This window comes from Sceloporus undulatus, chromosome 4, assembly GCF_019175285.1.
Source record: "Sceloporus undulatus isolate JIND9_A2432 ecotype Alabama chromosome 4, SceUnd_v1.1, whole genome shotgun sequence".
Taxonomy (NCBI): Eukaryota; Metazoa; Chordata; class Lepidosauria; order Squamata; family Phrynosomatidae; genus Sceloporus; species Sceloporus undulatus.
The window spans coordinates 82,016,391-82,038,026 of record NC_056525.1 but is presented as its reverse complement, the minus strand read 5'-3'; the positions used below and the strand labels follow the sequence as shown (position 1 = coordinate 82,038,026).

Here is a 21,636-nt window from a genome sequence, read left to right as displayed (position 1 = left end):
CACTGATTTTTGTGCTTCGCCTCAAGTGTTTGTTACTCCAGACTCTGGAGGCATGTCAGCTGTTGTATATAATGATATCAAATGATGTGAATTCAAGATTACCATTTCCTTTTTGCAATTCAATATAGCTCTTATTTTCACCCTCACAACAAATAATGTCAGACAAAGAATTGGTAGGTCCAATTCTAAAACTATCAGTATTGTATTTTTTTATAATTTAGCTTGTGATTAATTGCTACATATAGAATTAAAGACACATTGTGAATCAAATTAGAAGAACTTTGGGATCTAAAGCCAGAAAGGCTCCTACAAAAAACAAGGGAACACGGACATTCAGTTTTTTGTACACGTCTTTGTGAATCTTGTACATGAACAGCCTCAACAAAAACTACAAAAATTATGGCAAAAAACGCATTACACAAATTTATTATTTGCATTATTTATTTCAAACAAAAAGATGGCATGTTTGCTGACACTGGTCAATTTATAAGAAGGCAAATATGCAGGCTATAGTACTAACAGTCTATAGCAAAGAAAGAAGGAAAATACCTGCGTGACCTAAGCATTTCCCTTTTAATGAGTAAAGACCAAACTAGATGTTATGACAGCACAACCTATCTGCTTCAGGGCAAACCATTCTGATGTTTTATGAAGTGACACTGGGCACAATTTTAAAGTGTCTCACGTGGATGCAGAACTTCTTCCTCGGTTGCCTATGCTTTCTTCTCCAAAACAATTTCAATACAGTGAGCAAAAACAAAGTAACATATGGAGAGGTTATTTCTGATCTCAGAACCTCCTCTGAATAGCAGTTTCCCTGGGGTAGGTCCAGAGCCATCCCAGTATCCCATCACTGCTTTTAAACTTCACCTACGTTATCTGTGAAAACACAGCTATATTGAAGCAAACTCATTTTCTTATAACCTTAGGATTCTATTGATATTACTACTGTGACCCTTGTGAAACTTCGTTCCATCCTTAGTACTAGCCAGTTTGATGAAGATAAACACATGCAGCTATTTTTAACTGTTGTCAATGGACATGCCTTTTATTTTTGATAAACTTCAAAGCACCTTGAATGATCCCTCTCCCACCTTATACAAAAATAGCTTATATATACACTTCCAAAACAATGCAATTACCATGCCTTATGTTAGACTTGGCAATACAGTGTAAAACAGCAGACAAAATTTTCCCTTTTAGGACATGCACACTTAGAAGAAGTGTTGCATAAGCAGTTTATGAAAACTTGTGTCTGGCCTAACAACCTGCCATAGATTCATCCAACATATTAACTGAACTAGTTGCCCTGTGCCCAGTATTTTCAGAGTTCTTCTCAAACCACTTGGAATTTTACTGAAAAGGAATTATATCTTGAACCAGTAATAATAATAATAAGTAAGGCTAAGCCAATCTTATTTCTGCTCAGCAGTCATAAACAGTACTGATTCTACTATAGGTATAATAGGTAATGACCATTTTAGGGACTATTTGCATGAGAAGAAACAGTTTTAAAGTTTCATTTGCAATGTCCTTAACTTTTTGACTGCCACCATAAACACTGGTTGTTCGCAAATTTCAGACTCTGTTCAAGTCCTACAAAACTAGCGAGCAGTTTTGTCTAGGAATAGGGCTCCATCTCCCTTGTAAAAATGGAAGTTACAAATTCAAGCAACTTTTTAGACTTCCAGGTGTGCACACCATACAAATATCTTCAGCTCTTACAAGAATGGCCATCTGGACCAGAAATGACTGAAAGGATAGAAATCACCAGCACACCTTGAGAAAACAGGATGAATGTTCAGTAGTGTCCTCCGTTATCCATTTGATTTGGCTTGTAGCTCCTTTAGGTATTTAGGCTTCCCATAATATTTCACGTGAGTGTCCACGTAAGTTAGTATCTCATTTGTTAGATACTGAACATCTGGATCACTTTGATCATTTTCTTTGATGTTATACAAATGTTGTATCCCATTCTCTTCCATTAGCATGGCACAGTATCTCGCAGCTGAAGAGAAAGAAAGAGTTGGTTTACTAGAAGACCCTATATGAATTACAATGCTTAAAAAACTGATATCTTCCTCTAACCACACTGACTCAAATCTTCTCAAGAGATGCTGGCTGATTTCTGCTCCTATTAATCTATTACATAAAACCACAGCAAGACAGAATGTACAATTCTTTATTGAAGAAATACTCACTTTGAAATGTGTAATCACTGGTTTTCATCATAGTACTGGAGATTAGCAGCATTCCAAATGAATAGTTGCTGCAACAATATAGGTGTCTCTAGGCATCCAACTCTAACAGAAAAGCATTATGCAGTAGTTTGTCATTGCTGTCTGACTTCCAAGTCACTTCTGGCTTATGGCAACCCTAACATGACACTATCCCGTTTTCTTTTTCTTGGCAAGAATTCTTTAGAAGGGATTAGCCCTTGCCTTCCTCTTAAAGCTGAGAGTGTGATGTGCCCAAGGCTACCCAATGGATTTCCATGGCTCAGTGGGAATTCAAGCCCTGGTCTCCTGGGGTCCTAACCCAACCCTCAAGCCACTACATCACACTAGCTCTCATTATAGTGAGTAGTGTGGCCAAAAGGGAAGTGTAATGTGCTGTGATAACTAGTTAAAAGATGACTGTGGGGTATGGTTTTCAAAAACAAAAACATGCAAAGCCAGCTAAGTATGCTCTACTACATATTTGCATCCAAAGATACAGTTGGCATTTGTCATAAGAAATATAAACAATATACTGTATATACTCAACTATAAGTCGAAAAATTCATGCCTCAAAATGAACTCCAAAATCCTGGGTAGATTTATGGAAGGGTCAATGAGTTAATGCTAATAAATTTTGGGAAAGAAAAAGTGCCCACCTTCCTCTGTAGCTTTGTAACGGCTCCCTGTTTGAGCCCCAGCGCCAGCCTCCGTTTTGGAGAGGCTGCAGCCAAGCTCCCAGCTCCTCCATTCCCCATTAGCCAGGCAGGGAGGAGGAGGAGGAGCTTTCCATTCAGCCATGCTGGGAGGACTACAGAGAGCTGTGGAGGAGGAAGGCAGAGAGGCAGAGCCTGGTAGGACTCTCTCTGGAGGGAGAAGGAAGGAAGGAAGGAAGTGTTTCCCCAGGGTTTGGCAAGGTTTCTTCAGGGAGGGGTTGCCATTGCATCCTCTGAGGGTGAGAGAGAAGGACTTTCCCTAGGGCTTTGCAAAGAGAGGGGTTGCCATTGCCACTTCTGAGGCTGAGAGAGTGTGATTTAGCCCAGTGAGGTATTTTAATGTCCAAGCAACAGATCAAACCCTGGTCCTTCTCTACCACTGCCTCCTAATGTCCCTTAATTCTATTATTATTATTATTATTATTATTATTATTATTATTATTAACAACTGAGAGAGTCTGCTTCCTCAGATGCATTTGGTCTCAGAGGTGCAACAAGATCTCTATGATATAAAGATTTATATTAATGTTTTTTAATATATATTAATCTTTTTGGTTTTAGTTGGTTGTGTCCTCCATTTTTTTAATGTCCTACATTTGGGCTAATTTTTGTCCTACAATTTGCCCTACATTTTATCCTACCCTACGCGCAGCCAGACCTAACAAGCTGCTGCTGACTTGCTGAGGAAAGGAACACACAGAAAGTATGCCCTGGCTTGTACCCCGTTTTGCCTGGAAGTCCTGGGGGTGAGAAGGAGAGAGAGAGAAAGGTTTGTCCTCCATTTTTGCTAGCTATGAGCCTTGGAGTCCTGGGGGTGAAAAGCAGAGAGACAGTGGGGTCTGTCCTCCTTTTCACAAGCCACGTGCCTTGGAGATGTTTTTGGTAAGGGGAAGAGTGTGTGTGTGCGCGCACGTGCACGCTGAGGTTTGTTTCCCCCTTTCCATGCCGAGACTGATGCTTGGGAGAGGTCCAGAGAGTGAGATACTGTATAGGGAGGAAAGTGGTGCTTTGTTCCCCCTCCCCCCTTTAGATCTTTTGTAACATCCTCCAGGGTTTGCCCTTCGACTTATCCACGGGTCATATCAAAATCCATGATTTTGGATCCAAAAACTGCCCTCGACTTATAAATGAGGTTGACTTATACATGAGTATATACGGTACTTCACTGTAGTGTCTCAGCATTAATACAGTAATAATACTGAAATAATGGAACGACACAGAGCCATTGTCCAGCCAAAGGACTCTGCCATCACCTAAAAACGAGCTTCTATGCTTGCTGTGGACTCAGGAAAAGCAAGGGAGGAGTAAAACCTATTAAGTCAGAGACCTGAGTACTTGCACAGTTGTTCTCCTGTCTTTTTGCAGGGGAAGGGACCCACCTGGAATTTCTTGGGCTGAGAGGTTTCTTGCCATTCTCTTTAAAATGCTACATATCTCTTGCATACAAGTTCCATCCTTCTAATTTCCAGTAGCCATAATTTCCCATGTTATCTGATCTGGCAAAACTGTGGCTAACATTAACCTCAAATCATGATTTGCAAAACCTGTTTTGAACTGGAGTTTCAGAAACTGTAGAGGCAAAAAAGGCACTAACCATAGTTTGCAAGTTTGGATCTTCCAGCAAGCCACAATTAGTGAAGCCAGGAGTGGAGGTGGAATCTTAGACATGACAAGAAGGTAAGTATATTTCCACACTAATTAATGTTCAGTCTGAATTGAGATAGCATGCATTTTCATCTTTAACTAAGGTAAGTTGAGAAATGTGTGTCAATAAAAAAAAAATAAAGCATATTAATAAGCTTTAAATAATAAACATGCAAATATAATATTTATCACAAACCAAGTACATACGGGTTTTGCAACAGATGTGCAGAATAGCCCACGCTGCCCATATCTGAACGCCAGGTAATGCAAAGCAGTCTAGCAATGGGTAGAAAGGCCGAAGGGATCTTTGGGTTGAAGGAGAGTTACAACATGTTTATTATTTCAGAGTAAATATATTATCAGATCATGTAAAACTCATTTCTGCAAACACATGTAGGTTTTATATTATTAAAAATGACAAAAATGCCATATAATGTTCAGTTAAAACTTTCAAAGCTGCTATTGATAATTGTAGGATGTTTTTGGGAGATGTTACTGTAAACAGAATTACTGGGGCGGGGGGGGGGATAAAATAAAATTTACTTAAGGATCATAAGGCTCTACTCATAAGGCTCTATTCCCATCTTCTTAAGAAGAAGGTCCAACATAAACATTTAGTTAAAACAGAAAGAATTGTTGAGATCACAACTGACATTACATAGTGGATCAGAATCTTATAAATTGCTTTAAAGCAGGGGTCGCCCGTCGCGGCTTTTCACCGCTCTGGGCGCCGCCCTTTTGGGCGAAAAAATGGCGGCGCCCATAGCGGCCTCTGGGCTATGGGCGCTGCCATTTTTTCACCCAAAATGGCGGCGCCCAGAGCGGCCGCCGCAGCAGCGGCAGCAACGACGGCGGGCCTCTAGAGGACCGCTACCATCTCTGGGACCCTCCAGGAGGGCTCCCAGGGCGGCAGGGGCCTCTGGGAGGCCCGCTGCTGTCTCTGGGACCTCCAGGCAGGCTCCCGGGCGGAAGGGGGCCTCTGCAGGGCCCGCTGCCGTCCCTGGGGCCCTGCAGGAGGGCTCCCAGGGCGGCAGGGATCCTCTGCGGGGCCCGCTGCCGTCCCTGGGGCCCTGCAGGAGGGCTCCCCAGGCGGCGGGGCCTCTGGGAGGCCCGCTGCCGTCTCTGGGACCCTCCAGGCGGGCTCCCAGGGCGGCAGGGAGCCTCTGCAGAGCCCGCTGCCGTCCCTGGGGCCCTGCAGGAGGGCTCCCGGGCGGCAGGGGGCCTCTGCGGGGCCCTCTGCCATCCCTGGGGCCCTGCAGGAGGGCTGCCAGGGCGGCAGGGGGCCTCTGCGGGGCCCTCTGCCATCCCTGGGGCCCTGCAGGAGGGCTGCCAGGGCGGCAGGGGGCCTCTGCAGGGCCCTCTGCCATCCCTGGAGCCCTGCAGGGGGCTGCCAGGGCGGCAGGGGGCCTCTGCAGGCCCGCTGCGTCCCTGGGGCCCTGCAGGAGGGCTGCCGGCGGGAGGGGGCCTCTGCAGGGCTCGCTGCCGTCTCTGGGGCCCTGCAGGAGGGCTCCCAGGGCGGCAGGGGTCCTCTGGGAGGCCCGCTGCTGTCTCTGGGACCCTCCAGGCGGGTTCCCAGGGCAGCAGGGGCCTCTGCGGGGCCCGCTGCCGTCTCTGGGGCCCTCCAGGCAGGCTCCCATGGCGGCTGGGGGCCTCTGGAAGGCCGGGTGCCGTCACTGGGGCCCTCCAGGGGGTCCTCCAGCACTGGCAGGCCCCCCCAGCTTTTTTGCTGGTCTCTGACGGGGCCTAGGGCCCCGTCAGGGGCCAGCAAAAATGGGGAGGCCTGGCCCCCGGAGGTGGAAGCTCCGCCCCCGGCATGTCCCGCCCCTGGAGGGTGGAAGCTCCACCCCCCAGCACACCGCCCGCCCCCAGAGGGTGGAAGCTCCACCCCCGGCTGTGGCCCCGCCCCAGAGGGTGGACGCTCCACCCTGCGCACTGGCCCCGCCCCGGAGGGTCGAAGCTCCACCCCCCAGCTTCGGCCCCCCGTCGCCTGAGAGACAGCAACCCGGCCCCCGGCTCAAAAAGGTTGCCTACCCCTGCTTTAAAGCACTGAAGAATGTGGAACAAAGATATCAACAGGGAGAAAACAGCAAAAGGTTCAACAGTATCCTTTCATTTGTGTATAGCCAAACAGCATATGAAGTTAAGAGTACCCTTTTCAGTTACTAAAGACTGACTGGTACATAAAAACATAGGTGCTTATTTTATCATATGACAAAACCAAACCACCAGTGGCTGAGTTTACCACAGCTCAGAAAAGCAGGAACAGATCCATCCTGCACCTCCCCCACATCTCAGGCACAAATCCCACCTACACCCCTTTCCTTCATTGTAGTTACTGCTTTCCAAGTTAGCAAGCATTAGAGCCAATTTGGTGTTTGCAAGTCAGCTCCAAAATCCTAGAGGGGAACCCTTATTTGTGTTCAGGCTGCGTGGGTAGATGGTGGGAAGAACATACATTGAATATATTAGCATAAATGAACACACAAACTGATCTTGGTAACTTAACCATGTCAAGAGATTGCCAATACCATCTCTGCACTTATCTTTACAACCAAGACTAAGTAAAAAAAAAAACAAACACCATTGATTTTGAGGCAACAGAATTACTACTGTTTGAGAAAAGTCTTGCTAATTGTTTAAAAAGTCTGAAGTATTGTTTTGATAAGCACCTAACTTTATTAGAGTTGAACATGATGCTTCTGGCCCCATTCAGTATAAACTGTTTTGCACATTTATGGCTTTTTCTTTCTCAGCAAGCTCAGTGGTTTAGACCCCAACTCTGACAGATGCAAGATTGGCAGGTCAGCAGTTCAAGGCCCAAGTGCTGTGTGACAGAGCAAGCTCTCGTCATTAGCATCTGCCAACCTAGTGATCAAAAGTATGTAAAAGTGCAAGTAGATAAATATGTACTACTTCAGTGGGAAGGTAACAGTGTTCCATACAGTCATGCTGGTCACATGACCACATGAGTCATATTTGACAATGCTGGGTCTTTGGCTTAGTAACAGAAATGAGCACTACACCCTACAGTCAAGACATGACTAGATAATCATGTCAAACAAGAAACCTTTACCTTTTACCTTTTTAACATTTTCTAAAGGGTCTCTCATTTACAGAATAAAGTATTCAGCTATTGTTCAATATACATTTTAAACAATGTTATACCTATAAGCTGGAAGTGCTACCATCTTGCATTCTGGTGTTGGCCACTTCAGGAGGGCTGAGTGCTGCAAAAATGAAAGCCATGTGTCAATTTTTCAATCAGCTCTCAAAAATAATCAAAAGAATTAAGCAATCAAGTTTAGCATACCAGTTTTTCAATTAGGGATCTTCTTTGTGTCTGACTCAACGTCCAGGCTTGTTCACCTCTAGATAGCAAATTGGCAATAATCCCAGCTGAGAAGTAACCAACTTCCATTTCAGCACTGCTCAGCAATTCACTGACGTGATCTATGAAATCCTTCTGCATTAACTTGGAATGTAGCTCTCTCACTTCTGCTACATTGTTCTGATTATGACAGGAAAGGAAATGCAATTATTAAGATGGTAGACAGTGGATGCTTCACTAACTATTGTTAAAGTGAATAATTCCTTCTAGAGCAGTGCCACTTGCGCTACCTGATGTGGAGGGCTGGCGCTCCCTCGCCAGTGTCAGGAGCCAGTACCATATTTGTGTCCATTCCCAACAACTGCTCCTTTCTTTCCTGGAAACTTACCAGGGACTGGCAGCCAATGGCTTATGGATCAGCACCAGTCCCTGAACTACCTCTTGAATAGCACAGTTCATGATGGGCCAACACATTAGTGTTACTATTTTGACAAATGCCATATATTTCAAACCAGTGAGGAATTCATGGTGTGTACTGTATTTCAGTGATTCGTCAATCAATACATTGAACAATTCTCCTTAAAACAAAACTCATTTAGGCTGGCTTGCTTGTGGTTTTTATTTTATTAGTACTACTACCATTTGTTTTCCCCATTTTTCAAGGAACATTGGAGACAATAAGGGCAAGAAGGATTACTTTAATTACAAAAATGTCATACATTTACAGTATATACCTTTTACAAACCAAAATTCCAATATACTGCACTCAATTATGAACTTACCAGAAGGCCGAGGACTTTGTGCTGTATAGAAGAATCAGAAGAAAATGTCTGTAAAGAGAGATAAATAGAAGGTTAAATACAATTCCATTTATCAACAAGTTAGAAAGACAGCTCGCATGTTTACCTCTAAAACTCTCAGGAAAAGTTCTAATCCTTTGTTATCAATGAAATGTCGGCAGGTAGTTGGAGCTTCATCTGTGAGATTCCAAAGTGCACTCAGTGTAAAATGGAAAGTTGTATCCAATTCATTCTGATTTGTTTTCTGTTCAATTATTTCCAGAAGTTTCTGTGGGGAAAGAGGAAAACACAATTAATGTGACAGTGTAAAAAGATGGGATATGCCATTTACAGAATGACTTCCTGTAACAAGTTTGTCATACTATTACATGTGGAAGATGCATAACTCACCCCAACAACAATGTAGAACTCTGAAGTAAGCTGTGCTGCTTGTTCATCTGAAAGCTGAAAACAAAGTAGATATTTAAAAAGTAATCCTTAGAAGAGCTAAAAAAAACCCCCCAACAACACCAGTTTAAATGGGGAAAAAATCCCACATACCTTAAGTGCCAGGATAGAGATTATGTTAACTGCAATTCTTTGTATATGTTGATTTTCCTGGTTACATAACCATTGAACAACAAATTTAGCAGCTGCAAACCTACAATATGAAAGCAATGACACAGCAATTACTTTGTGACTCAGTTTAATCAAGTCACAGTGGAGGACAAAAACAACCTCCTTTTTCACTGCCACCATTTTTGAAGTAATTTAGTACCATCCTTATGGAAACAGCAACTGAAAAAGCCTGAGTTCCTACATACAACCTAAAACTAGTTAGTCTTTCTAAAGATATACAAGAGGATAACAAGGCTGACTATTCCAAGAACAGTTTAAAAATTAAAGTGTTCTGAAGTTAGAGGTATATGCAGTAAGATGCTAGTGTTGTAGAGCTTAGGTAAGCCACCTCTTAAAAAGGAGAAAGAAAGAGGATGCATAGTTTGAACTGAGAGCAGCTCAGTAACAAGGTCTGACTTGATTCCCAATAGTTTGAACTGAGCAGCTCAGTAACAAGTTCTGACTTGATTCCCAATGTATTTTTGAACATCTCCAAGATGCATAATCAGAATGAGCAGTAGAATGAGCAGTAGCAGCCTTGCCAGTGCCAAGTCAGGCATCTCAAGACTGCCTTACAGTAAATTAGATGTGAAAGCCAAGTCATCTCTTTAGGTCAGCACTGTTTACTAGTAGATGCTCTCCATGGCCTCAGTTTTTGCAAGCTCTACTGCATAAGCTTTGTTTAATCAAAGATGGTAGTAACCTAATCTGTTTATAGAAGACTATCACCTGTTTAGAGCCCCCTCTCAGACTATGTTTGACTTTTGCTAACTTTGAACAGCAACAGAAATTTTCTCAGTGATGCACCTTGGCTGCCTTCTCTCCTTTACCTATGTCTTTGCTAATGAACTGCCCCAATTTTAAATGCAATGCTGGGTGAGTGACTACCACACAGCCATGCATCATTTCAAATAGCCAACTTTCTGTTTACACTATGCTTCCATCATTGGTATGCCAGCCACTTGGTCTCATGGACTTTCAAATACCTAGTTTTAATTGGATGAGCCAATCATGTGGAATGCTACTTGGATAAGCAGCTTTTATCTAGCTGGCATTGCAATGGAAGTAGATTTGGAGTGATTGTCTGAGGGAAGAAGTCTACCAAAGCTTCAGCTAAACCTCTCATGGAAAAGAAGAGAAGTTTAAGAAATGTTTGACCAGTATCTCAATTTTTTACATTTTAAGGGTTAGAGGTGGACATAGACTATGCTGGGTGATAAAAAGAATAAGTCAATGGGTCAGACTGAGCAACTGGCCTTATATGTTACTGCATAAGTGTCACTTGCCTGTTAAATGGAACATCTTGCAGAATCCTAACACTGGATAATGAAAGAAGACAATTCTTCTGGAGCTGGAAGGAGATAGAGACAGAGCATTTAACACCACAAAAATCAATAATTATTTCAAGAATAATTATTTTAAGGAAAAGGGGAATTCAAGAATACATGCTTTGTATTTTGCATGGTAGCTTGGCTTTGGAAGCAAGAGTGATAGTATACAGACTGACTTGTCCAATGTCTGTTCCTTAAGTAGTATCTTTCAACATTTGACAAGGGAAAGCTATTTTACAAGAAACTAACTCTATACTAGGGAAAGCAAGCTCCACAAGGCATACACCGATTTCTACTTCTGAACCAGTAAATGACCAGAAGGCTGCAAAAATGACACTGGGGGAAGATTTATATGACAGCTTCTTATGTCTTTCTGTTAATGTGCAGAAATATTACTTTCATTGTTCGGATTATAATTACGAGCGCCACTTCTTTTCTTTTAAAGATCAAGCAGTGAAACTGGAACCACTACATTTATTGTATCAGCTCAGTTTTCCATTTAATTTGTGGTCACTGAATTATATGTTATTCATGTTGAAACCCTAAATATTTCAGATATCTGAATAATGATCTACAGTGTACAGGAACAAACAGAAGCCTGGATTTTGTTTAAGCCTCTCTCTTTAAAATGATTTCTTAAAGAAAGTCATCATCTTGCAGGCCAAAAGCATAAACAGAACAACACATATTGAACAGTTCATTATCTATGCCATCTACAGAAAAAAATATTCAGCATTATGGAAACAGACATAAAGCATTGTCTGACATGCACTTTGGACAAACAGAATCTTACTAGAGCTCTGCAATCAGAAACTGAGTACTAAGTGGAAGAAGAGCATGAATGGACACTGAAAGGGGAAATACTGCTACCAATGTCACACCAATGTCAAGTAGATTTTATAAGATACTCTTATTAGAATAGTTGAGCAATCTTTGAGTGACTCACATCCTTACCTGCTGCTGTTCAGGAAAAGTTTCCATAGCTTTTAGAAGCAACTGGATCACACTGGAGAGCAGACGAACAGGCATGCCTGCTGCTAAACCTTGCCTAGTTAAATTGAGGGCACAGGCACTAGCAGTCAACTGTACTGCCAAATCCAAAGGGTGATTTCTCATTCCAATAATCACAAGCTGCAATACGAAAGGAAATAAAGAAAGACTCAGATACAGCTCATACTAGAAGACAACTACTATAAAAATAAGATTGAACATATGGAAATAAGCAATTGTGAGCTATTGATAGATACAAATAGAAACCAATGCCTTTAAATGGCAAGAAAAAAAAATCGCACTGCAAAATCCCAAGTAAGTGATATCAATACTGGTTACAATTTAATAACCAACTATTTCTTTCATGCTATAATTTGTCTTACCTTTAGAATTTCAGGTTTTGTAATTCTCATAAAACATGTCTGAGTAAAAAGATGAAAAAAGGCTTCCTTCACAAAACATGCTCTCTCGCTGTAGCGTTTCAAAGCCTCTGAAATTTGCATTTCATTTTCTCCTCCTGATACCTTTTCACATATAAAGAAATAAAAAAAAAAGGTTTTTTTTTAACATTTCTAAGGATCAGAATATTAATTCCATGTCTGATAAATGCAATTGTTAAATGTGGTCCTGATTTTAAATGATATTCCTGAAGCAGCATCACCTAGGTCTGAGAATACAGAAAGTACACCCAATGTTTACCAGTATTTGGCTGACATCCTGGTAGTTACTGCCAACTAGATCAGACCCATTCAATCCATTGTTGAATGGTGAGTCAACACATAAATAAATCCCAAAGATTCAGTGGGTCTACTCTGGCAAAAATTAACAGGATTTAGGCCTTTGTGTGTCACAAATACCATTCCTGAAATCTGGTAAGAATAGACAACTGGAAGATGTCCATCCCCTTTGAAGCAACCAGATGGATACTATATTGCATAAGCTAAAGGGCAGTCATTTCATCACCCTCTCATACATCTGATAGCTTAATGCCTTTCAAACTGTGTTCAATCATAAATAATGGGACTACCCTGGACCTAGCCAGAGGCCTCAGACAGAAACCGAACTGAATGTTTTGTAACATGCATTGTTCCTCCTCAGAGATTCTTGCAATTCTTCTCCACTTTTTCTCCTTCCTCAGTTACCGCACCTATGCAGTACAGACAAGAAGATCCCTTTCCCCCTTGTGCAGACTTTCCTGCCAAACAAGCTCTCGCTGCTCTATGACAGGAGTTGGTGGCGTTTAGTTGCTAAACACATTGCTTTTACAACAAAATGAACCTGGATCAGCATGTTCTTAAAGCCAGGAAGTTCAGGCATTGTGCACCCCCCCCCCCCTCAAAGCAAAGGGAAGGAGGAGTCTTGAGTTACTTCTGAAGAAAGATTAGTTTTCCCTGGAGAAGGGGAAGAGAATAAATTTTCCTGCTCATCAGGGGTTTGGCATATTGCATGGCATGTGGACAGCTGTGTATGAAAACCTTACATCTACGTTCAAGTGAGTCCTTGCTTTTTTATTCAAATGAATGACTGGGTGTTATGTCTATGTTTCAGAAGATAATTATTCAGGTTTGCGTTATGGGTCTAGGACTATAATGTCTACCACCACTGTAACTGTAGAATATTTTTAAAATGCAAACCTTCAGGGTTCCTTCTCCTGAAAGGAAGTCTGTGTATCCAGCTTCAGTTCCAAGCAACCCCACAAAACTCATTCTTGGATGCTGCTTTACAAATGCTTCTACAGCCTCATCTGTAATGGATTTACTTCCAGAAATATCCAGAGATACAAGATTAGGCAGAATGTCTTTTTGCTCCAGCAAACGACAAGGAATGTCTGATGTGGAATGCTGCTCATCTGAGATATCAAGGTGGATCAGATGCTTCAGTTCCCTTATTACTTCTAAGAACTTTGGTGTAGACATTTTCAAACATTTCAGACTGTGCATAGTTAAAGACTTTAGTTGATTTTTGCAGGCATGAAGGGCAGTTATGTCGGAGACAGAAGTATTGGATATGTCCAAGCTTTCTAATTTTGGCAGGGAAGTAACTTCAGCTAGATCTTCATTGTGGAAAAGCACATTGGTAATGCTCAAAGAGCGAAGACCAGATAACTGACTAAAACATCTTTCATAAGGATTTGATGGGGAAATAGTTAATGAGTCTAAAACAAGGCACTGAAGGTTGTTCTGAATCCAGGTACTGCTACCCAGCCCATGCACCACGTCTGTAACAGTAACCGCATCATTCATTCCTGCAGCATCAAGTTCAACTAGTTTATGATGACAAAAGGCTTTTTTAAATGACTGGGCTGAGATTTTAGCCTTCCGGATACAAGCTTGCTTCAAACGCATTTGGTTCCCCCGGAAGATGCCCACTGTGCCATCATTAAGCAGCTCTATTAAAAAAGGAAAATCAATTGGTAAAACAGTATTACATGCCTAACCTGCCGCCACCACCCTGAATCATGAAACATATGGCATACAATTTAATCAAATGTACTTTTGTTTGCATCACTGATTCCTCTTCTGCTTGTCATAATGGTGTAAGGGAGAGGGGTAATTCTATGCAGCATAATTAAGAGCACAATCTGACAACTGAAAACAAGCAAATTTTAATCTAAACATGGTGGTAAAGCTAATATGATGCCTAAGTTTTTATAGCTATGACATGTTTTAATTTAATCTAGTTCCTTCTCTCTTTAAATCCTTCACGACAAATCATTGTTCAACAGTCTAGAAGTATACAGATATGAAGGAAATCATTCCCCAAGTCTTCAAAACACAGAAATATGGTATACACAGAACAAGATTTTTTTTATTGACTCCATGTCAGAAAACTGGTGCCAAACATTCTCTCACTGCTGGCACAGAAATAATGCTTACCTCGATATGCCATTGTCTGCAGCAATCGGTCAGCCACTTCTTGAGGAAGCCTTTCAGATTCTTTGAGACACAATGACCCATCTGGCCTTTCTACACAGAATTTTTCTAAATCAGCTACTAAGACGTTCAAGCAGATGTCAACTAGAGAATATGGTGATGCTTCAGCCTAAACAAAACAGCAGCCGATTATTAAAAAACTAACACCATAGAGTCCATAGGGACAATGTTTAGAACACTTTACAAGTTATTGAGACACATTACTAAAAACAAACAAACCTATTCACAATAATCCTAAGTGCCTATACTTAATACCTACAATTAAATTAATATTATGCATACAGAAAAAGATATATTATTCTGGATGCGTCTAATCAATAATTTTACATTGTAAAATCTTCCCATTGGATATGCTGCCAGAGCATGTTCTCATTTGCCTAACAAGGCAAAATCTCCCAAGATGGACATGAAATGATTTGCTTAACTGTGCAAGATTTGCCTGAAAGTAAAATTATCCCGCTGACCTCCATGAGATGTGACCTAAACCTATGTCAGCATTATGAATCTAATAATTTATCTTAAGCTTAATTTGCAAATGCTTTCATAGAGCAGAATTCAACAGGGTGTGTCTGCCAACAGAAGATTCATCAGCAGATCCAGGAGGAGGCAACTTTCCTTCCTACACAGCCACAACTCATAGTGAGCTGGATTCCTTCCTCACCACCTCTAAACTATTCAATACTCTTGTCTATGTGAGTTTCCTAACCCTCCAAAGTACATACTGAGAGTATAGTATGGTTGCATTGGAAGAGGGATTTCAAAGCTTTGAATTCTCAAAAGCAATTCATTCCATTTATTTGTAGTATTTAAAAAGTAATTTGTTGTTATGCAATTCAGTGATAAAATTGATTCCCTGTATTACTTGTTACTTTTCCACTTGTTTTGTTCTTACTCCTTTTTTTAAAAAAATTGTTCATAAGAAACTGGCATAAAATGTGAGCAATCCCTATCAAAATGCCCTTTGAAAGGCTTCTAAAAAGAAACCAGCGTAGTGCAGTAGTTTGAGCATTCGACTATGACTGTGGAGACCAGGGTTTGAATCCCCACTGAGCCATGAAACCCACTATCCTGTGATAGTTTGGAATAGGGTTGCCAATAAGCTGGAAAAAACTTGAAGGCACACAACAACAACAAAGAAGCCAGAAAACCTTATTCAGCGCAACAATATGGGTATTTCATTCTGAGTCGTGACACTACTTTTAAAATGTAATTTCAGGAAAGAGGATATTTATAATTCATTACCTGCAACCTTTGGGAATCATCTGTTCTGGGAGCTAATGCTTTTGCTTCTTCTTTCAGCAGATGTACACTGTGGGTGCTAGCCACTTCTTCTATAGTAAAGTTTTGCGCATGCTCAAGTTTCATTCCTTCACCTCTCTCAGGAAAAAGCCTTGGCACTAAGAGGTATCAGGTCTGAGTTTCTATGTCAAGTTAAATCCTATATGCATTGTTCCCTCCAGACCTATGTTCTATCATATAGGCCAGACTAGAACTGTATCAACATGTAGGGCAAACCTGTAGGCAAACTGCACTAATTCAATGAGCCTACACTGTTTGAGATTAACAACGTGATTCAGGCTATAGTTTCAGTTTTTTTGAACTACCCAAAGCCAAAGCTATTCAAAACTCTCTCTTCATGCCTCAAATAATTGGTTTTCCATCTCCTTTAGGAAAGAAAGGTGCATTGTTGTTGTTGTGTGCCATCAAGCCATTTCTGACTTATGGCAACCCTAAGGCAAAGCTATCATGGAGTTTTCTTGGCAAGATTTCTTCAGAGGAGGTTTGCCTTTGCCATCTTCTGAGGGTGAGATGTGACTTGCCCAGGGTCACCCGATGGATTTTCATGGCCAGGCCAGGATTCGAATCCTGGTCTCCAGAGTAATGCATACTCCAATGCTCAAACCACTACACCATGCTGGGTGCATCTACCAGGTAGAAATAATTGTGACACAACTTTAAGTGCTGTATCTCCATCCTAAGGAATCCTGGGACATGTAGTTTTACAAGGTCTTGAACCTTTTCTGCCAAGGAGTGCTGGTGCCTCACAAAACCACAAATCCCAGGATTCTGTAGGATGGAGCCATGTCAGTTAAAGTGGGGTCAAACTGCATTATTACTCTTGTGAAGATGCCTCCCCCTGAGTTGATCAGCCCCAATAGTCCACAAAAGGCAGAAGCTAACCAGAGGTCTTTCAGGCTGGGAGGAAACCAGACAGAAAAACAACGTCCTCCCCGGGTTTTGTTGTTGTTGTTCAACAGGTAGTTAATACTGAGAGACATGTTGACTCTGAAACCTGAAGGCTGCATATACCTGTTGTAACAAGATTCAGGCTGAATCTCCCTTATCTGAAATTTAAAAATCAGAAATACTCCAAAACCCAAAATGTGTTTCATGAGTGGCTGAGACAGTGACACCTTTGTTTCCTGATGGTTCAATGCACACAAACTTTTGTTTCATGCACAAAATGATTAAAAATACTGTATTAATTTATCTTCAGGTTATCTATACAAGGTGTATATGAAACCTAAATGACTTGTGTTTAGATTTAGGTCCTATTTCCCAGATAACTCGTTAACGATCTAGAAATCATGCCCTATGACAGGTGACTCTGGGAGCTGGGGATATTTAGCCTGGAGAAGGTTAAAGGGTGATGTGATAGCTCTGTTTAAATACTTGAAGGGATGTCATTATTAAGGAGGGAGCAAGCTTGTTTTCTGCTGCTCCAGAGAACAGGGCCTGGAGCAATGGATTCAAACTAAAGGGAAAGTGATTCCACCTCAACATTAGGAGGAACTTCCTGAGAGTAAGGGCTGTTCAACAGTGGAACACACTTCTCCCTCGGAGTGTAGTGGAGTCTCCTTCCCTAGAGGTCTTTAAGCAGAGGCTGGATGGCCATCTGTCGGGGATGCTTTGATTGTGATTTCCTGCATGGCAGAAAAGGGTTGTCCCTTGAGGTCTCTTCCAACTCTAGGATTCTACGTTTGTTGTTGTTAACTGCCCTTGAGTCCATCTCAGCCCATGGCGACCCTATGGATGAGACATCTGGAAGGTTGTCTGCCTGTCCTGCCCTGCTCTGCTCTGCTTAGGTCCTGTAAATTCATCCCTGTGAATTCTAGCATGAAGCCTTCCTCTTCTTCTACTTCCCTCAGCCTTTCCTGGCATTATTGTCTTTTCCAATTATCCAAAGTACTTGCTCATCTTGGCTTCCAGGGAGGTTTCAGGCTTGACTTGTTCAAGCATCCATCTATCAGTCTTTTGGGCTTTCCATGTTATCCTCCTCTCCCCTTTTCTCCAGCGCCAACCCCACATGAGCTTTCTCTTCAGCCGCTTTCCTGACTGGCCAGGTCTTGCACCCGCACATGCTCCTGCGAATGCATAGGCACATCCACCTACTCCAACATCTGAAACCCCAGCAGCAAGTGGCAGTTCCTCCTCTTTTCCTGCAGTGTGCATCCTTCAATGGCTAGCAGCTTCACCCGTTGCTTTCGAAAACGCTTGCCTGCACTCCCTTGGCTTTTGCTTCCTTCGCCTAGATGAACAAATAAAGGCCCAGCAGAGACCTCCTTAAAGGGGGGTGTTTGGTTGCTTTCTCTGCCGCCTTGCTCCCAGAAAGGGACCCAAGGCGCCTCACAAACAAAACCAAAGGCTAAATAACGTTTTTAGTTCATTTCGACATCACTCTTTTCCTGGGGCTCTGGGCCCTCAACAAACTCCAGCTCCCAGAATCCCATCGCCTTCAGCCAGAGAGAGACGAAGTGGTACCAAACCGGGCTATCTCTCCAGTGTGGACGCAGCCCGTGTTGCTCTCCCGGCTCAGCCTTCCCTCCTTCCCTCCCTGCCGCCCGGTCCCACTCGCCTGCACAGCCGGACACTCCCCGCAGAGGGTCAGCGGCGCTCGCTGCCGGTTCTGGATGTGCAGGAACCGCACCATGGCCCAGGACCGGCAGCATCAAACTCGCCCAGGAACCGGAAGTGGGGCGGCACGGACCGAATAAAAAGGAGGGCACCCTTTGCCAGCCGTGGCGGCGGAAGTCGCTTGGGCGCATGCGCCGAGTGGGCGGGGACGGAGAAAGAAAGCCGTTGGGTGGGGGAGGCTAGTGAGCAAAATCGATTGCCGAGTAATGGATGAAGAAGAAGAAGAAGAAGCGAGGATGATAATAATAATAATAAAGATAATAATAAATAATGATGATAATAATAAATAATGAGGAGGAGGAGGATGATAATAAATGATAACAATAAATAATGATGATTATAATGATTATAATAAATAATGAGATAAGAATCATAATAATAATGATAATAAAATAATAAATAATGATGAGGATGAGGATGATAATAAATGATGATGATGATGATGATGATAAATAATAATAATCATGATGATGATGGTTATAAATAATAATAATAATGATTATGACAATGATAAATAATGATGGTGATGATGATTTTAATGCCGCCTTTCTCCCAGGAGGGACCCCAGGCAGCTGACAGATAGAAAACACTTAAAATTTCAATAAAACTCAAAACAATTAAAATAATCTATGAACTATAAGTCTATGAACAATAAATAAATGAATAAACAAACAAACAAATAACTCCATATAACAACATTGCTGCTGGGGAAATGTGAAGCTGGCTTTATTTTTTCACAAACCCTGGTGCAGGGAACTTTATATTTAACGCAGTCTAAAATAGTTTATTGATTATACAGTATTTTGTATTTGTATTGTATTATTTTACTGATGTAATCCCACCTTGATCCATGGGAGAGGCGGGAAATATAAATATAAACTATTATTATTATTATTATTATTATTATTATTATTGTATTTGTTCCAAGCGCCAGACGTTACTAGAACTGCCACTTGACTGTAATAGTACCTAATGACACCATTGGAACTATATCCTCAGACACTTAATCAGAAAAATCATTTATTCTTGAAAGGTGTCATCCCACGTAATACTTAAGTGAATCCCACTGTATTGAGTTATACTGTATCTCAACTTCACCGTATGGCAGCCTTATGAAAGAGAGACCTCTAAGTCACGCTATCCTCAACAGCTGTACCCATATCTTGCAGATACAGGACCATGACTGTGTCTCTCCATCTGGGATGTAGCCTTCCTCTTTTCCTACTGCCTTCTGTCATTATCATCTTTTCTTTTAGCAAATCATGTCTTCTCGTGATATGTCCAAAGTACAACAGTTTGGTCATTTTGGCTTCTAGGGAGAGTTCAGACTTGATTTGCTCCAGGACCCATTTGTTTGTCTTTTTAGCAGTCCACGCTTTCTGTAGAACTCTTCACTAGCACTGCATTTCAAATAAGTTGATTTTCTTCCTAGTAGCATTCTTCACTGTCAAGCTTTTGCAATCATAGGGACTGGAAATATGATGACATGGATTGGGCAATACTACCTTTAGTATTAAATATCTTTACACTTTTAGTATTAAATATCTTTACAGATTGTCTAGAAGTTCTTTTTTTGGCTGCCCTTCCAAGTCCTAGGAGTTTATCACACGGAGGCAAATCCTGTGCAGAAACAGGATTTTTAAATCCCCTAAACACCCACAAATGCATGTTGTTTTTCAGACACAGCGGAAAGAGAAATAACGCAAAAATAACCCAAACAAAAAGCCGGCAAAAACTACTCCTTTCTACTTTCAGAATTTCACCTGAAGTAAAAAGCAGGTTTTGTTGGCCTTCCATTCATGTTATTTTACACTGGCCCAATTTAGCTGGGCCTCTGCACCGCCCCCATCATGTGCTAGGGGTTGGCCGAGGATGCACCATCCATACCTGCCTCACCCTTAGCACGTGACGGGAGCATCAAAATGGTGGCATCCTGTACACACAGGCACCACCATTTTGACGTGACAGACGCATAGCGTCCGCACATCCCGTCATGCTTGCGACATCACGAGTGCGCCATTTGCACACTCAGGTGTCACAAGCGCGACACAAAAAGAACCTGCTTTTTGCAGATTCTTTTTCCGCCGCCAGGAAGCCTTGCATTTGGCAGCTGAGGCTTCCCTCCAGCGGAAATGGAGGCGGTGGCAGACCACCCTTTTTGGGCAGTCTGTATCCCGCCATTTCTTTTTGACGCAAACGTAATCTGAAAAACAACCCACATTTGCAGTTTTTTTCTACTTTCTGTTTAACTCTGACATCGTGAAAAACCCGCAAAAGCACTTTGGTTTCACTTTAAATCTAGTTTCTACACAGGATTTGTCCCATGTGATAAACCCCTTAGTCTTCTGATTTCTTGACTGCAGTCTCTTCTGATGTACTCTAGTAGCTTGTTCAGTACCTTCCGATGTAGGGGCATCATCTTCTGGAACTATCTCTTGTTTCAATTTGGATTGTCTCAGCACAGGCTTTTCATAGTCAAAGACATTCAAAAGGAGTTTACCATGTCTCCTTCTTTGCAGTCCTAACCATAGCTATGGCACTACCGCTGTTGTTTCTGAAAAATCTTCCACCAGTGTCACCCCCCCCCCCAACTACTGCTGCTGTCCAGCAGTTTGGCACATTTAGGCTGCATCCGCACTGGAGAAATAACCCGGTTTGGCACCGCTTTAACTGCCCTGGCTCAAGGCTATGGTATTCTGGGAGTTGGAGTTTGTTGTGGGCCCAGAGTGGAGCCAGACAGCTTACATCCCACAGCATACTACAAACTCTGAGATTCCATAGGATGCAGCCATGGTAGTTAAAGTGGAATCATAGTGCTATAAAGATGGAAAATGCCCAATATACGAAACTAAATTATTCTGACACTGAAAAGGTAAGCCTAGGAATATTGGAGGTGGCCTTGTACCATGTCAGACAGCCACTGATCCCTCAAACTCAGCACTATTGCTGCTGACTGGCCAGAGCTCTCTAGATTTCAGACGGGATTCTTTCCAGCCTAGAGAGGCCAAGGACACCTTCTGCATTTGCGTAACTGCCGAGTTAAAATTCCTCCTGACAGAAAAACTTCCTTTCTTATTTTTTCCACTCTATGTACAGACACCACTTCAACTGACCTCTGTTTGAAATTCTCACTGGAGCCAGTTTAACAATTAGACCTCCATAGAGA

The 21,636-nt window shown here is 42.1% G+C and overlaps 1 protein-coding gene across 11 annotated transcripts; it reads right to left on the bottom strand.

Annotated features, from left to right (window-relative positions):
* Nucleotides 1–427: 427 nt before the first annotated feature.
* On the bottom strand, nt 428–18,558 carry LOC121928739 (protein zyg-11 homolog B-like). 11 transcript variants are annotated; one of them, XM_042463879.1, is made up of 16 exons: nt 18,412–18,558; nt 14,499–14,664; nt 13,257–14,011; nt 12,006–12,146; nt 11,587–11,763; nt 10,588–10,652; nt 9,245–9,344; nt 9,095–9,148; nt 8,811–8,972; nt 8,687–8,734; nt 7,887–8,084; nt 7,742–7,803; nt 4,784–4,881; nt 4,527–4,591; nt 2,202–2,303; nt 1,866–2,008 (listed from the first exon to the last, which is right to left on the bottom strand). In XM_042463879.1, the coding sequence occupies exons 1-15, from the start codon at nt 18,484–18,486 to the stop codon at nt 2,244–2,246; spliced, it is 2,226 nt and encodes a 741-aa protein (XP_042319813.1). In that variant the 5' UTR covers nt 18,487–18,558; the 3' UTR covers nt 1,866–2,008; nt 2,202–2,243. The 11 variants fall into 11 exon arrangements, 7 of the variants coding, with proteins under 7 accessions (XP_042319810.1, XP_042319814.1, XP_042319813.1 ...); XM_042463880.1 differs by lacking the exon at nt 2,202–2,303 and having other exon boundaries at nt 1,835–2,008; XR_006103567.1 differs by lacking the exon at nt 4,527–4,591.
* Between the last annotated feature and the right edge of the window lie 3,078 nt (nt 18,559–21,636).

Bases quoted from the DNA above. Each gene is read 5' to 3' on its own strand.
- LOC121928739 (XM_042463876.1), bottom strand. From the start codon at position 18,486: ATGGTGCGGTTCCTGCACATCCAGAACCGGCAGCGAGCGCCGCTGACC. The intron at 12,147-13,256 runs GTTTGCATTTTA...ATATGTGAAAAG, and splicing joins CAGGAGAAGGAACCCTGAAG to GTATCAGGAGGAGAAAATGA. The intron at 9,345-10,587 runs GCAAGTGACACT...TTCATATTGTAG, and splicing joins CAAGATGTTCCATTTAACAG to GTTTGCAGCTGCTAAATTTG.